Source organism: Nicotiana tabacum, chromosome 6, assembly GCF_000715075.1.
Source record: "Nicotiana tabacum cultivar K326 chromosome 6, ASM71507v2, whole genome shotgun sequence".
NCBI classification, from domain to species: Eukaryota; Viridiplantae; Streptophyta; class Magnoliopsida; order Solanales; family Solanaceae; genus Nicotiana; species Nicotiana tabacum.
This window is the reverse complement of record NC_134085.1, coordinates 142,388,405-142,405,995: the sequence shown is the minus strand read 5'-3', so window position 1 is coordinate 142,405,995 and position 17,591 is coordinate 142,388,405. Positions and strand designations below refer to the sequence as shown.

Below are 17,591 nucleotides of genomic sequence, written 5' to 3'. Positions count from 1 at the left end.
GAAATATCCATAAAACTTTTTTTTTTCTCATGGTTTTTGGAGTACATGCTAATAATGATATCATCCTCATCTTACATGCCAAATGGTCATGATGCAATTTGCAAGACTGATTAGTTGCTGTTTTGTATAGATGCTGTTTGAGAAATAAATATTCAAAGTCCTATTCAACCAAATTGATATAGGTATACACCAAGGATATGCTAGCAGACTAGACTTGGGTACGGCCAGGTATTCAGTGTCTGGTTCGATAGGACCAGGAAGAAGAAGGTTTGGCAAGTGAAGGGGAATTCCGCTATAAGAGAAAGAGTGTCTCGATTCAATCATTCCGATCAGGACAACCGGGTTGGTTCGTTTCGTCCTCCTATATACGCAATTCTCTATCTTCGTTCGTGATCATGTTTGGGGAAAGGTAGTTGTAGAGGAGCGGCTGTGAAATGGCGACTCGCCCCTTTCCATTGAAGTAGGGAGGGCCTCCTTCCCTTTGTTTCTTTCTTTAAGGTGAGAAATATTATATATCACAGTTACTCAATATTCAAACTTGCACCAGTTCCAAAACTGCTTCCAAGCTCACAGCCGAATTGGCTTCTTTCTGCATTTGAACCCACGTTTGGCGAATTTATAGAGCCGAAAGGATTTGCTGGCATAATGGGAATGCCTTCACCTTCTAGCATTTGTATCACAACTTTCATGGATGGTCTATCCGCTGGAGACCATTGAATACACCAAAGTCCTACAATTGCTAGTTTCTTGATTATGCTGCTGTCATCTTCATCCTCAATTTGGATTTCTATTTCTTCTCCTTTCTCTAGTTGTTTGTACATCCACTCTGGGTAGTAAATCTCACTAATATCGTTCTGTTCATTTGCGACTTCAAATTTCTTCCTTCCACCAATCATATCAAGCAACAACATGCCAAAACTATAAATATCTGCTTTATATGACACATTTCCATAGTTCCTGGAGAACACTTCAGGGGCAATATAGCCAATGGTGCCTCGAGCAGCAGTCATTGATACAGCACTTTGGTCCTTGGCACACAACTTTGCTAGCCCAAAATCTGCAACTTTTGGATTGAAATCTTGGTCTAGCAAGATATTATGAGGCTTAATATCAAAATGTACAATTCTTTGATTGCACCCTTGATGCAAATACTCGATCCCTTTGGCGATTCCTACAGCTATTTGTTGCATCTTCTCCCAACCTAGTGACGTGTTTCCATTCCCTGATGATATGATCTTTTGAAGCGTATCGTTTGGTAAATATTCATACACAAGAGCTCGTCGATATCCATCAGCACAATATCCAACTAAGCGCACAACATTCACATGGTGAATTCTGCCTATACTGCCCACTTCATTAATAAAGTCTTCACCATCGCCCTTGAAATTGTTAAGGACCTTAACCGCAACAAGAATTTCCTTGGTCAGCTTCCCTGTGTATACTTTCCCATAACCTCCTTGACCTAGTTTATACTTGAATTGCTTTGTAATCTTTTTGATATCTGCATAACTGTATCTTGTAGGTCTGAGAGCTTTATAATCCTCCAAAAACCTCTCAACCCTTTTTTGATCCTCTTTCTTTATTTTCAATTTGACTAGTCCGTAGACTGCTACAAAAGCAGACGCACCACCCAGTACACTTGCGACAATGCCTTCTTTTGACAGCCCTGTAAAATGAGGATGATAGCATTATCAGTTTGTATTATTATAAAGAAAGTGTTTAGGATCGAAATAATCAAGTATCATGCAGAAGCTAACTAAGCAAACCTTGAACAACGATAAATCAGAGAACATAAGAAAAATACACCAAAAAAAACACAAACATTTAACGTGGTTCGGTCAATTGACCTACGGGGAGATGAGTAATCCACTATATAAAGAGAATACAATATATCGAGAGAACAACCTCATGAAGATGCACACATAAGTGACAGTATAACACTTGCCTCACGTTCTCCCCTAAACAAGACTCTCAATCCCTTTATGACTAACTAGTATTAGTACTCGCGCAAATGCGCAGACACTAATCATGTCAAATATTTAAGTTATTTGGATTGTATGTAAATAATCTTAAATTTACACTTTCTCAGTAAATGTAGATAATCATTGGATATTAACTACATGAAACAAATTAATCATTTCTTCTATTTTTCTATTTTGATACAATTCTTGCCGGTGTCATTTGATCCTAAAAATAGTTAGGAAACAAAATAATAACTCATATTTATGGCAAAACAATCAAATGTTGAGACAATGAATGACTCTTTGGATAAGACTTAACTTTTTTACTACTACTTTACCCCTTATTTGGTGTGTTGATATCTCTTAAAAAATATTTCTTTCATAAAATATCAGTTTCTAAAACATTATTTTTCAATAATAATTATTTATATAATAGTGTAATTGAAAATATTATTCTTAATTCAAAACTCATTTTATTTGGCTATCTAATAATATAAAAAATTCTTTAGCGAGTGATTTTTTTACTCCAAATTGATATTTGACATTAACCATGTAAAATATCCTAGTTATTTGAATTATATATAAATAACCTTAACATTTAAACCTTCTAAATAATTATATATAATCGTCAGATATTAATTAAGAAACACTACATGAAAAAAGATTAACATTTTCTCAATACTCGTAGTGATAATTTTATTTTTACACTATTCTCATAGGTGTCTCGAATATTATATCAGTTGGTTAGTAATAATAATTTTTTAAAAACGGCACATAATGTAAATTAAAAAAAAAATCTAAGATATCCTTATCTTATAATCTATGTATTTGAGTTGAAAAAAATATATTTGAAATCGATAAGACTAACTTTCAAATTTGTTATACTCAACAAAGATGAAACATAAGAAGAAATTTATTTTCAATATTTATTTCTTTTATCTTATTTTTTATGTCATTATTTCTTTTGTTACAAAAAAATAATTTATTTCACTATAAAAGGATGAGTTTTAATAAAAATTGTCCACATATGAACTTAATTATATTTTTAGTCTTTGGTTGAAATTATTTCATATTTTTCTTTTGGCTCTATCTAATCAGCCTAAATAGGTGCTCACTTGACCACTTAAATTAAAAAATTGAATGGTGTGTAATTTATATATAATCCATATATAATATGTGTATAATCGTGTGTTGTCGGTATATCATCTATTTATATTAGCTATAAAAAGTAAACAATAAATATGGCCGGATATTATGTAAATATTCCATAAGATTTCAGTTTTTTTAGTTTATCCATAATATAACTTCTATTATAATAATTTTAAAACTCTCTACTAATATTCAAAAATATCTTTTTTTTATTATTTTGAATTAAAAAAAGTAAAGAGTCTTCTCGAAATAATTTGTTTACATTTAAAAAAAAATTCACGTCATACCAATTTTTTCTTTATATTTTTTTTTGTTACACTTAAAGTCACTATAGAAACTATCAATTAGAAATCAATTTCTCTCTTGTTGAGTTTGAAAAAAAAACCTTTCACATAATCTAATAATTCTAAAATAAAATTCTTCAACGAAAAAAATATTATATCCTTGCAATATTGGCTTGACTACAGCTAAATGAAGGGGTTTCAGCTTATACCCGTCAATTTCTTGAACGTGCTAAATTGAAATTAATGATTGCAATTGTATAGCCAAAGTTTTGTTATTTGTTTGATGTCCATTTATGCAAATTGACTCTTCAAACAAATATTCTTCAAGAACTAAAAAGAAATAAATTTTTGTAACATTGACTGATTTTGTGATGTTTCTTTCTCCAGCATGTATGTTTACTTTATTATATATGTAAGTAAACTTTTATTTGGTTTTGTAAACTCTTTTTTGTTATTTATATAAACATAAACGTGTACCCTATATATTACATTTATTTTAAAAGAATTTCATTTTATTCAAATCTAGCTATAGTGTTTCAAAGAACTATACTTATAGGATATTAAATGTGAAAGAGTTTATATTTATATGAAGTATTTTTTTTTTGCTAGAGGCGAAGTAGTATTTAAATAATTAGAAAAAATAACAAAAGTTCCTAATTGCATGTGATCATTAACCGAATTACGTATGATAACATGATAAAAAAAGATAATTTTTTTTTAATTTGAATTTGAATTTTAGAGCTTTATCTATAATTTCAAAATTATCTTTTAATTCAAATTTCGTATATATAGAGTTGCATTTAACTAAAATAGTCAAATATAGAATAACGTTACCATATACTATTGACATTTATTAACTTGTCACTTGAGTTTAATAAGTCAACTCTAAAGACAGTAGTACCTTTGCTAGGTTCTCCTGGGCCGTCAACGCATTCGGTTTCGCTACCTGAACCATTGGATTTCAACTTGCAGTAGTTTCCATCAGCTTCACAATTCCCACAAAATGGTTCAGACCAATGGAGAGGAATCTGGGTTTGACTTAATTCTCGTTGCCCAGAAAGTACCTCGTCTGGGATATATGAAATATTGTACATATATTTACAAGAAGATGGTAAAAAAGAGATACTCATTGAAGAGGCAAGAGCAAGGACGTCATAATGTGGGCCGCTAAGGCAAGTTATCCGATCAAAAGGAATTGCGTACCCTTTGTCTGAGGAACAATTGAATAAAGTGTAGCCAACATATGGATCCTGAGGAATTGTAGTGAACGGAGAAGCAGACGCATTTATGTTTTGAAGGTGCCTTGGAAGACACAAAGGATTGAAACCTGATACTTTTATTTTCTGTGACTTGTAATCAATTTCCCCAACAGAAACATTGGTTGATAGTGAAATGTCAATGTTCTTGGTCGATGCCCACAGGGGAAATGGGAGCATGAATTGAGTAATATTGTCTGATGTACAAGATAGTTCGAAACCAGGGTAGCCACAGCCAGGTGGTTGTTGATTTTTTAGCCGGAATGGGAACCGGATGAGCGGACCAAATTCGCCACATCTTGTTGGCAAGCATTTATCTTGGGCTGCTACTTCTACGCCAGAGTGTAGTAGTAGCAGTAGATGAAGAAACAAATGAATAAGGATTGGGGTCATTTTCTCTTGGGGAAAAGAAACAAACAGTCTTTGATGATTGCAAAGTCGCCCTCACACTAATTTATGTACATATCTGTGTATACTAGCAGAATAAAAGAAAGAAAGAAGCTTGAACCTTCCTCTTATGCAATTTTCCATAATCTGGATATATTTACTACTCCCTCCGTTTCAATTCATGTGAACCCATTTGGCTGAGCACGAAGTTTAAGAAAGGAGATAAGACTTTTGAATTTGTGGTGTAAAATAAGGTACATATATTTTGTGTGGGTATAAATCACTGCATAAAGGTAAATTGTTTCCAAATAAAAAAAAAGGTCATTCTTTTTGGCACGGATCAAAAAGGAAATAGGTTCACATCAAACAAAGGATTATATAACAGGCGTGTTGTGATATTTTAATACTAGTGTTATTAGAACCAAAAAGCAATTTCTATAGCTTAGACCTTCCATGTGTAAGGCATGGGAAGGATGAATGTTCTTTTTTTAAAAATGTTCACAGCGTGTACTTGTTGGCCAAAGAACAATAAAAAGGAATAATACCCCCGGCCCCACCACCAACTCCCTGTCAAATTACTCAACGTCCCTGGCAAACGCGCACAACAAATAAAGGGATATTCCCACGCCTCACTTATTATATTCTACTCACAATAAAGGCTCGGAGTATAATTTATTTTATTACTATAATTAGCTAATACGGATACAAGAGGCCTCAGGTAACGAATCAATAAAATCACCATTGCTCTCTTTAATTTTCTTGAATTCTATTAATTGTTTTTTAATTATTGATAATTCTTACTGCTAGGATTCGTTTGGTTGGTGGGATGGAATATACAAGGATATTCTATTAGTTGGTATATCCCATGTGATTAATTATCCCACTTTTTATATGAGATATCTAAAATGATAATCCCACCATTTTAATACAAAATAGTTCTCAAACTAATTACTGCCTATAACTAAATACGAGATAAAATAATTCTATTTTTTATCCTGATCCCACCAACCAAGTGATCCATAAGGCCCTACTCGTGTCCCCATAAATTTTAGGAGTCCGGAATCAAAATGTGATTTTTTGGAGTCAAACTATACAAATAGGTGGTAAAAAAATGATCTTTTTATATATAGCGTCATAATACCTGGCGCTATATACTAACAGTAACGACACCGTTAAGGTATAGCACGAGGTATTGTGGCGCTATACTGTAAAAGCTGACATGGCCAGGTATAGCGCCACAATACCTTGCGCTATATATACATCATTAATGTATAGCGCCGGGTATAGTGGCGCTATACATAGATATTTTATACCCCTCCGTCTTCCACTCGATTCATCCTCCATTTTTAAACCCCCATCTTTCTTGGTCCCCCACCAAATACCCCGTTTCTGCCATTTTTTTAAAAAAATAAAATAAAATTTGGGTCCCCTCGATACATAAAACTCGAAGAAAAAGGGTCCCACATTCGACTAGAGTTTCGTGCTATTGTTGATTCACAATTCCAGAGTCAAAATTTCAATCTTTTTGCTTTGCCAAAATTCTAAATCGAGGTATTTCGATTTATTTTAAGTTGAAACATTTATAATAATATATATTATTTGATTTGTATGTGTTCTATTTCGGTTTGTATTTTTTTTCGAAACTAGCATATTAAATTTATCCGGATTTAATATTAGTGTTTTATAAAAAAATATAAATTAGTAAAATAAATTTGTTTGTTAATATCCTGATTTATATATATGTGTTTTCATGCCGTTTTGTATTTTATTTGCAATTAAATTTATTTGTTGTTTATGGTTAGTTTAGATTATTTTTTAGCGTAGTAAAATCCAGACCTTTTTAGCGTAGTAAAACGTAGACCCTTATAGCGTAGTAAAATTTAGAGCCTTGTAGCGTAGTAATGTGTAGTATTTTAGCTTAGAATTCCTTTTGTTTAAGTATCTTATACTGGTAGTTGAAAATGCAAACTTTGTACAATTAAGTTAATAATTGTATCAACACACATAATTAGTAATTTGTACAATTAAGTTATTAAAAATATGAATTTAAATTATAATAAAAATACATTATTATATATATATATATATAATTTATATATATAATTTGTACAATTAAGTTATTAAAAAATATAAATTTAAATTATAATAAAAACACATAATTATATATATATATATATATATATATATATATATATATATATATATATATATATATATATATATATATATATATGGTTCAGGGCTCGATATTTTGAGGACCAGTGACACTAAACTATCATTAATAATTATGTGTTTTTATTATAATTTGAATTCATATTTTTTAATAAATTAATTGTACAAATTATATATATATATATATTAAATTATTAAAAATATGAGTTTAAATTATAATAAAAATACGTAATTATATATATATATATATATATATATATATATATATATATATATATATATATATATATATATATATAATTTGTACAATTAAGTTATTAAAAATAATAATTTAAATTATAATAAAAACACATAATTATTAATGATAGTTTAGTGTCACTGGTCCTCAAAATATCGAGCCCTGAATATATATATATATAATTTGTACAATTAAGTTATTAAAAATATGAATTTAAATTATAATAAAAACACATTATATATATATATATATATATATATATATATATATATATATATATATATATATATATATATATATATATATATATATATATATATAATTTGTACAATTAAGTTATTAAAAAATAATAATTTAAATTATAATAAAAACACATAATTATATATATATATATATATATATATATATATATATATATATAATTTGTACAATTAAGTTATTAAAAAATATGAATTTAAATTATAATAAAAACATATAATTATTAATGATAGTTTAGTGTCACTGGTCCTCAAAATATCGAGCCCTGAACCCATATATATATATATATATATATATATATATATATATATATATATATATATATATATATATATATATATATATAATTTGTACAATTAAGTTATTAAAAAATATGAATTTACAGTTGACGACATGGACGCGACTATACATCCCGGCCCTCGGATGTTGGATCTATTAGCCCTACAGCCCCAGCATAGATCCGAGTATATATGGGACGGACAATTGCTTACGCAGACTTTCCGGGCTAGGAGAGTGGATCTATTGTGGGAGTTTTTGAGTCCTCCCCGCGTGGTCCATTACTTGGAGGAGATGAGATTATATAGGATTATTAGTATTGGCCGGATACAACTCGACTATGATTTGATCACGACCTTGATTGAGCGGTGGCGACCGGAGACGCACACTTTCCATTTGCCCATCGGCGAGGCCACCATCACATTCCAGGACGCTGAGATTTTATATGGCCTGTCCGCTGATGGCTTGCCAGTTTTACTGCCTCCGACCATGAGATATTATTCGCGGCAGGCATATTGGGATATGCTGCACATGCTCACGGGTTTCATGCCGGAGGATGAGGCGGTAGCGTATGGGTCCAGTCATATACAGTTGGTCCCCATTAGAGACCACCTGGTGTAGATCCACCATACTATCACCGATGAGTCTACGGAGGTGGATGTACAACGATATACGAGGCTGTTGTTGCTCCTTCTATTTGGAGGGGTCTTGTTCCCGAACACTTTGGGGAACTTAGTGAGCCTCCGTTTTCTGCATCATATTGCCCGGTTCGAGGATACATCTTTGTACAGCTAGGGTGGTGCTGTCATCTCATATCTGTACAGGCAGATGTGTCGGGCTTGCATCGGCACACAGAGAGACGTTACTGGCTTTCTGTCGGCTTCTACATGTGACAACATATTCAAATAATATGTCTATTAGTTACAATTCTACCTAGTTATACTTAATCTTATACTTTACGCCAACTTTGTATGTTAGGTTTGGGTCTGGGAGCGATTTCTGTAGTTTCAGCCACCTCTACCACAGCTACCGGCTAATGTAGAAATTCCGCAACTCCCTCTAGCCTGTAGGTGGGTTATGCGTCGTACTCTTGCACGAGAGTATGATGCCCATCATAATCTCCCCCTCTGCAGGGATGTGTTGGATCTGCTGGAAGATGCACAAGTGAATATCTAACTAAACTTACTTGTTATAGATTAACTTAGTGTTGTGCATACTAACGGTTTGTGTTCTTATTTGATAGTTCATCTGGACGTCGTACATCGATGAGGTGATAGGTACCCTGCCAGCGTATTGCACGTTCGGCTGACATATTTGGAGGGCTTCTGTCCCGCTCATATGCCTCGATATTGTCGAGCACCATGCCTCCGAGCGGGTATTTCGTCAGTTTGGCCTGCCGCAACCTATACCGACTCCGCCTGCATGGCATGCTTTACATTATGAGAGGGATGATCGGTCCAGGGCGGACGACACATTTATGGCATGGCTTAACGAGCAGTTGGTACCTGGGACAGGCGAGGGGACTTGACCCCACCTCCGCAGCACTTTCCTATTCCACGTTATATGACATGGTACCGCACTGTTTCCCGACTTTTTATCGGGAACCCAGTTCATCAGGCACACGGTCGGTACGTCCCATACGCCGGGAGACACGAGGCCCTTTCATGTTTTCTGTTATTATTAGTTATATAGCTATAATTTAGTGCCAAATATATCATTTATATTTTTTACTTTGTGCAGGCGATTGGATTGCATACCGTCTACCATATGAGGTAGCAGATGCAGAGTTATGTCCACGATCCTGTGGCCATGCAGGAGTATAGTCGTCGATTCATGGATGTGGCTGCCCAGACATTGCAGCGAGCCCGATCAGATCAGCGTTTGGCACACGAGGCTGATTATGTGGACCCAGCACAATACCATCGGGGTCGTGGCATCCCACGAGCTGGTGGTGGCCGACGAGCTGGTGGTGTCGGGCAACGTGGTCGTGGGCGGAGAGGAGGTGGTCCCCGGCAAGGGGGCGTTGAGGCTCCTGCTGATGATGTTGCTGCTGATATGGCAGGTGGCATGCATGAGACGGACATGCCGTCTTACAGCCTTGGCATTTTTTGCACTCCAGTGCCATCGCAGGTGACCCCATCGGGTCATTTATTGATCACGGGCTCGGATATTTAAGGAGTGGATTGGGGTAGATACTTCTCAGGCCCGTCTACCACTGTTGAGGATCGACCGACCCGAGATTTTTATAGTGGGCGCCGACTGAGTTATGACTCCACATCACATGCGCAAGTATGAGTTTATTAGTATTGAATTTGAATTTGTTTTAATTGTAACTTATTTATTTTCTTTAAGTTTATTAATTTCCTTTTTAAGGCTTCATGCGATGCAGCGACGGATGACTATATTCAAGATCTAGAGACGATGATGGTAAGACAATATAAATTGTTGTGAATTGTTATGTAGTTTTCTATACTAAGTTTCATATTATTATGTAGCCTTCTACTGGAGCTGACAACACCACCGATACATGTCATCCTGCGCCGCATCCGGCTATAAGGAGACGACTTGATGATGATGATCCTGATACCGTACCCGGGCGGGAGGGGATGCGCCTCAGGCCAGCGGCTGCATTGAGACACACCGGATGCGGGACACATTGACATGGTGTAAATAATATTTTTGTATATATTAACAATATTATTTAATCGAATATGCGCATTACTTTTTTTAGTTCTCCATTCGTTTGATAATTTCATAAAATAAAATTTAGTACAACACAAGCACTTAAACTTAACTTCCATTTCAATTAAAATAAAATTTAGTACAACACAAGCACTTAAACTTAACTTCCATTTCAATTAAAATAAAATGTAGTACAACACAAGCATTTAAACTTAACTTCTACTTCAATTAAAATAAAATTTAGTACAACACACAAGGAAAACATTACTACAGCACAAACACAATCACAAACACAAACATAGCAGGCCAACATAATAAAAATATATGAAATATGAAAAATACACTAAACACATACATGCCAATGTTTAGCCCCGGTTGCTATTTATTCTCCGCTCCAACCACTTAAATCGTTCTTCCAGTTGTTCTTTTTCTTCTTCTACCTCTTTCAATTTCGCTTTTACCTCCGCAAGTTCCAGTTTATATTTTTTTTTCCGATCCTTTTGTGCTTCACAATTCCATTGTGTTTTCCATTTTTCTTCTCCCACCTCCTTCAGGTTCGCCCTCAAGTCTGCAATAATTCTATTGCTTTCTTTTTCGTGTTCCTGTTGTCTTAAACACATATTATGAAGAAACTATAGTTGTTCTCTGTAACATTCCTGATAACATGGTTCATCAACCTATTCTTTAAAATCACAAATAGGTTCGCCGGGAACCTTGTAAAACTGGTTCATACAGTGCCAGTAGAGCGTCCAACTTCACCACCTTCCCAATAATTTTGCATCAAGCATGCTTTTCCACAGTTGCACTTTGGTGGACGAAGAGGTTGAGCCATTTGTGTAATATTTGCTTTTAGTAAAAAAAACTTTACCTTTAATAAAATATTTGCTTTTAGTAAATTTTGAGCAAACAAAATATCTACAATGAGCCCGTTATTTATAGGCGAGACAACACCCACATAACGTACTATCTAATGGCGCTATACTTTGTGTGTTAAATATCATGATGTTGACAAGACAACTTTATGTCAGCTGGTCAGCTTTTTCAGTTCGACAAGACAACACACACATAACGGACTATCTAATGGCGCTATACTTTGCTTGTTAAATATCATGATGTTGACAAGACAACTTTATGTCAGCTGGTCAGCTTTTTCAGTTCGACAAGACAACGCACACATAATAAATATACAGATAATTTTATTAAATTATTATTTAAATAGATAAAATGGGAAAGTACAAATAATAGTTAACAAGCATAATTTTATTTCATAAATCTTGCAACATAGATATAACAACTAATTATTACAACATCAACTCATGGGGTAGTTAGGTACACTAGAAGAACACCCACCACGAACTTGATTAGTTTTGCCACCCAAACCAGCTGAAGGACATTTACGACGGTCGTGTCCTGTTTGCGAGCATATACCACATTTGCGCGCATAAACGGTGTCACTAACATACATTTGGTTCCGTATACGTGTTCTCTTCTGCACCTGTCTTTTACGCAAATAGGAATTGTTACACACCATTTTAAATGGTTCCGGAGGCCAATAATGCTCAGAACCCACTGGCTGCAACTGACTACTATATGTGTTTAGATACTTGGAAACACTATATTGTTGATCAACATAGTTGGTCTCCGCATAACCAATACGTTGAAAACACTTGATGGCATGTGAGCAAGGCATGTGGTAGATGGACCATTTCCCACAGGAGCATAACCTTACAAATTCGTTTACAGTATGTACATTATTACCCCGATTATTATGGATAGCGGTGCGAACTTCAAAAACACCTCTTTCGCTATCATACTGCAAAAATGAATACCAATGTGCTCGCCGTCTGTATTTCTCAAATCCCTTCATAGGCACTGGAATAAATTCAACACCCCTCTCCATCAATTTCGTTGCAGCTGCAGACTGTTGAACAAACCTCTCCGCCATCTGCTTGAACGACATCCGCACCATGGCTGTGACGGGCAATCCTCTTGCCGACTTCAATAACCCGTTGAAGGACTCTGACACGTTTGTAGTAAGAATTCCCCATCGTCTGCCACCATCCGCATGCAACGTCCACTTTTCAGGGTCATGTCGCATTAACCAACGATAGGCTGCCTCGTCTTCTTGCCTGATAGAATCCATATGCCTCCGGAATTTATGCTGTTGGTGGTCTGTTGCTGCCATCCACATCAAATCATGTAGATCCTTGTTGGGATGTGCCTTCTGGAAATTGGCCTTAAAGTGCCTCACACAGTAACGGTGGTATGCATAAGGTTCTTGCCATGCAGGCAAGTTCTCCACAGAACTTAATATACCACCGTGCCGATCAGATATTAGACAAATACCTGAACGCTGTTTGACAACGTGCTCTTTCATGTGGTTCAAAAACAGCGTCCAGGTCTCTGTGCTTTCATTGGCACAAACAACAAAAGCTAGAGGAAATATTTGTCCATTAGCATCCACAACCACAACTATCAATAGCTTGATATCGTACTTTCCATAGACATGAGTTCCGTCTATGGATATTACTGGTCGGCAATGCGAAAAACCATCAATTGCTGGCTTAAACGCCCTGAACACGTAATTGAATATGTATTCTGGTGTTCCCGGAGTCTGCTCAAGCTTCCATTCAACAACTGTCCCGGGGTTAAAGTGCTGCAGTGCGGCCATGTACTTTGGCAGAGATGCAAATGACTTATCCCAATTACCGTAGACAATTTCAAACGCTCGTTTGCGCCCGAGAAATGCCTTTCTTTTCGTAATGGTATGGCCATATTCCTGGTGGACCGATGTAATGCACTCTTTGATTGTATACCTTATGGACGCTTCGATATGCGGAATAAGTACAAGAGAAATCAAGTCAATATCCAAGTTGAAGTGATTCCCGTTGAATGTGTCCATTTCGCATGTGTGGGTGGGAATGTATTTACCCACTTTCCACATACCTGTCTTCTTCTTGGTCGCACGCAACATACAATTACATGGACAAAACCACCTACGGCAAACAACCTTGTATACCATCGGACTTGACTCCCATACCTGCTATCACACCTCCTTTTTCCGCCCCGCGGGGGCGTAGGAGTTTTTTCCAGTTAAAGGACAATCGAAACGGGATTTGTTTGTTTATTTCAGAGTCGCCACTTGGGAGATTTTAGGGTGTCCCAAGTCACCAATTTAATCCCGAATCGAGGAAAAGAATGACTCCATATTATAGTCTGCGTACCAGAAATCCGGATAAGGAATTCTGTTAACCCGGGAGAAGGTGTTAGGCATTCCCGAGTTCCGTGGTTCTAGCACGGTCGCTCAACTGTTATATTCGGCTTGATTATCTGATTTTATACAAATATGAACTTATGTGCAAAATTTAACTTTTAACCGCTTTTATCATTTACTGTTATTTTTATCAAGAATTGCAACATCGTGGAAACACATCTCGAACCACGTCACATCAATGCACCCGTGGTTGTTGGCGTATTTCAACTCTGTTGATATTTGGATTTGGGTCACATAAATGTGCACCCGAGTTTAAGAAAATTAAATTATTAAAGGCGCGCCTAAAGTGACTAGCGTATCATTTACTTTGGGTAGGGCCATGGAATTTTGCTAAATGGTCCATCCCGAAGTCTAAGAAATTTTAAAATCAAATATTTACTGAGGCCCCCGCAATTTTGTATTTTTCATTCGACGAGGCTCATCTCATTCTTATTTTTCTTTTAAAAGGAATTTGCAATGTCATGGACACGCATCTCGAACCACGTCACAATCAATGTACCCGTGATTAGAGACGCATTTCGATTCTATTGAGATTTGGATTTGGGTCACATAAATGTGCACCCGAGTTTAAGAAGGTAAGATTTATTAAAGCGTGTCCTAAAGAGACTAACGTATTGTTATTTTGGGAAAACCGTGAAATTTGCTAAACGGCTCGTCCCGAAGGCTAAATAATTAAAGCAATACATTTTGTGAGGGCCCCGCAATCTACGCGTTTTATTTGGCGAGGCTCGTCTCATTTTTATTTTAAAAGGATATCCTAAAATGACTACATTTTCTCTATTAAATCCGTCTCTGGAATAAAACAAACGGGAAGTACTTTTCAATTACCTGCTCGCAAAATGTGATAACCAGTTGATTGGATCGGAAAAAGTAGACATGCATATGGCAACCTTGTTCATCGATGGGCATACGTATGAGGTTCAGTTAATTATTCCATACACGCTTAACACTTAAAGGCGAAAAGACTGAAACTGACCCTATCTAACTTAGGTGATACCACTACATGTTTCAGGCGACATTTATCCAATAACATGGCCTACACGATTTTTATCTTTTTTGCGATAATCCAAACTGCCTAGCATGCCTTTGAAATATACATTATCTACTGATGAACCAAGGTGAAACAAACGCGATTACTGCATTGTCATTCTTAACCGACCCTATGTGAAACCATTGTTGGCCGAACATCACTACTACACCACTAGTTTTTTCTTGATTAACATACACCGACAAATTACTGGACCAAACTCTTATAGACTGAAAACTGTTCCATTACACAGTTTGGAGGTCAAACTTTACATGTCGGGTATACAGAATGTTCTAAACTGCAAACAGCAAAAAGATAAAAACCACTACACTAAGTTCAGACTGCAATTCTTCTTATACTCTTATTCATGCTCCAAGTTCATCATTACACCAGTGAAATTAGAATGTGTACCTGGATGTTAGACAATAAGAACGAGAAGAAGAAGAATGATATCAGTAGCAATCAAACAGACATCAGTAATACAGCAGTAGCACAACAGCAACAAACGGCAACAACAGTTCCACAATAACAACAACTCAATGAACAGCCAATAACCACTTTAATAGCAATGAAAACCAGAAACAGTCCGGCAGTAAATAACAAACAGCAACAAGCAAACGGACAACAATAACACAGCAGCAACAAACAGATTTAAACCCAACAACAGCTCAGATTATACCACGCAGCTACACCAAATGCAACAGAAGAATCCCAGACTGCAACACAAATGCCCAACAGCACAAGATGACCAAATTTTGAATTGGCAACAAAAGATGGACCAAACAAACTTTCAGAAAATTTCTGGCAACTCTCAATGCAACAGTAACAGAGGTGAACACTAATTTCAATAATAAAAGCAAAACAGATTTTTTCTTCTTTCAATTTCTCTCTCGACCCTTAATGATATTCCAACCTTTCTTATTTTTTTTTTCTCTCTCCTAAATCCCCCCCTCTAGTAAAAACAATGAGCTCATTTATAGGCCCAAAGGACCTTCACAGGACAGCCTCGTATCCAGACTTCCTCTCCATACCTTCAACTTCCCATGCCTAAGCATCTTCTTGATACCAGTCATTTGGTTCCCCATCCTTGGCCTATTGCTCTAATCAAGAGTCATGGGTTCATTAAAGTATTCATTTTAAACTCCCATGCTCTTATGTTTTGTCCACACTAATACTAGATTAATAGTATTTTTGACTAACCATTTGACAGCCCATTAATCCTAAACATTTAATCAGTCTTTGTCAAACCAAAATTACCCAACAAACCCCTGATCATTACTGCCTTGCCCCACCTTTTCATTCTGTTGAATTTGCCAGTTATAACTATGTGAAACCTAGTTCGAACCCCCACAACTAACAAATAATAACCTATAATTAGTTCACCGCAACCATTCAACAAAAGTCAGACAGTAAGAGTTAAGTTGATTCTAGTTGATTAGCGACTAATTAGTATACGACGACGTTACTCAGGTCGACTATACAAACTATTATATGAACAATCAATCGACAAACAACATAGACTAAACAGGCCACCAAATTATTTCAATACTCGGGACATTTAACAGGGAGTTCACGAAACTTAACTATTCGACGACATTAGTCGAAGCGAATAGATATCTCATAACATACACCTAACACTGAAAATAGAAAAGAAATCGACCAAATAAAAGGGTCTTTGAAGATGGGGAGGATTGACAGAAAAATAATCAAAAATCCAAAACAAATCTACGGACATACGAATAACACACAAACAGAAGGAAAGAAAAGAAAATTACCCCGGAAGCTTACAGAAAAAACGAATCAGGCCTGAATCAGACTTGACTTCTTTGAGGTCAAATGGACTTTAATCGAAGTGTTCCCTGTGAGCACATGATTTTTTCCTCATACAAATTACTCCAAAATAATTCCCGAAATTAGGTCTTTTCTTTAATTATGTGTTATTTTTAGGAAATATTGTACGGATTTCCTGTTTGTCTGCATAGGTATATGTGCGTGTGTAATTTTATTAATGCATTTAAAAATACAAATAAATAAATAAATAAAATAATATAATACATTTAGGATTTAGTTTTTTTTCAATTTAGGAATTAACAGGTTTGTTTTATAAAAAAAAGGAAAAATCACAAAAATATATAATTGTTATAAATTTTGTCATTTAAGTATGCCTTTGAGAGATTGTGATTTTAACTACTTATTTTAATTTGTATGTCAAAATGTTAATTGATTTTACAATTTAATTGTGTAAAATTTGAAAAAATAAAATAAAAAAATAGACAGAGAGAGAGATATACAAAAGAGGACAGAAGAAAAAGAAAAGAGGGTTGAAAAAATCAAGAAGAAAAAGAAGAATAGAACAGATAGGAGAAAGATAGAGAAGAGATAGAGAGAATAGATAGGCAGAAAGGATATAGAGGAGGATAGAAAAGAAGAGAAAAACAGGAAAAAAAAAAAGCACACACACACACACTGAATCTGAAACAGAACAGAAAAATAAGAGAAGTCAGAAATATGATTTCCTCATATTTGTCTGGGTTTGTTTGGTGATACTGTTTGATTGGATCTGAAATTTTCATAAAATTTCTGTTACTGTTCGTCTGTTTTCACGGGTCTTGCTGTTTTTGGCTCAA

General features: G+C 35.2%; 1 protein-coding gene across 1 annotated transcript; it reads right to left on the bottom strand.

The window, feature by feature from the left end:
• Nucleotides 1-16: 16 nt before the first annotated feature.
• Nucleotides 17-5,441, bottom strand: LOC107767941 (rust resistance kinase Lr10-like). The gene is made up of 2 exons (XM_016587049.2): nt 4,296-5,441; nt 17-1,666 (listed from the first exon to the last, which is right to left on the bottom strand). The coding sequence occupies exons 1-2, from the start codon at nt 5,041-5,043 to the stop codon at nt 522-524; spliced, it is 1,893 nt and encodes a 630-aa protein (XP_016442535.2). The 5' UTR covers nt 5,044-5,441; the 3' UTR covers nt 17-521.
• Nucleotides 5,442-17,591: the final 12,150 nt, after the last annotated feature.

Coding starts and splice junctions, on each gene's coding strand:
- LOC107767941 (XM_016587049.2), bottom strand. CDS start 5,043: ATGACCCCAATCCTTATTCATTTGTTTCTTCATCTACTGCTACTACTA. Junction 1,667..4,295: donor CCCAGGAGAACCTAGCAAAG/GTACTACTGTCT, acceptor CTCATTTTACAG/GGCTGTCAAAAGAAGGCATT.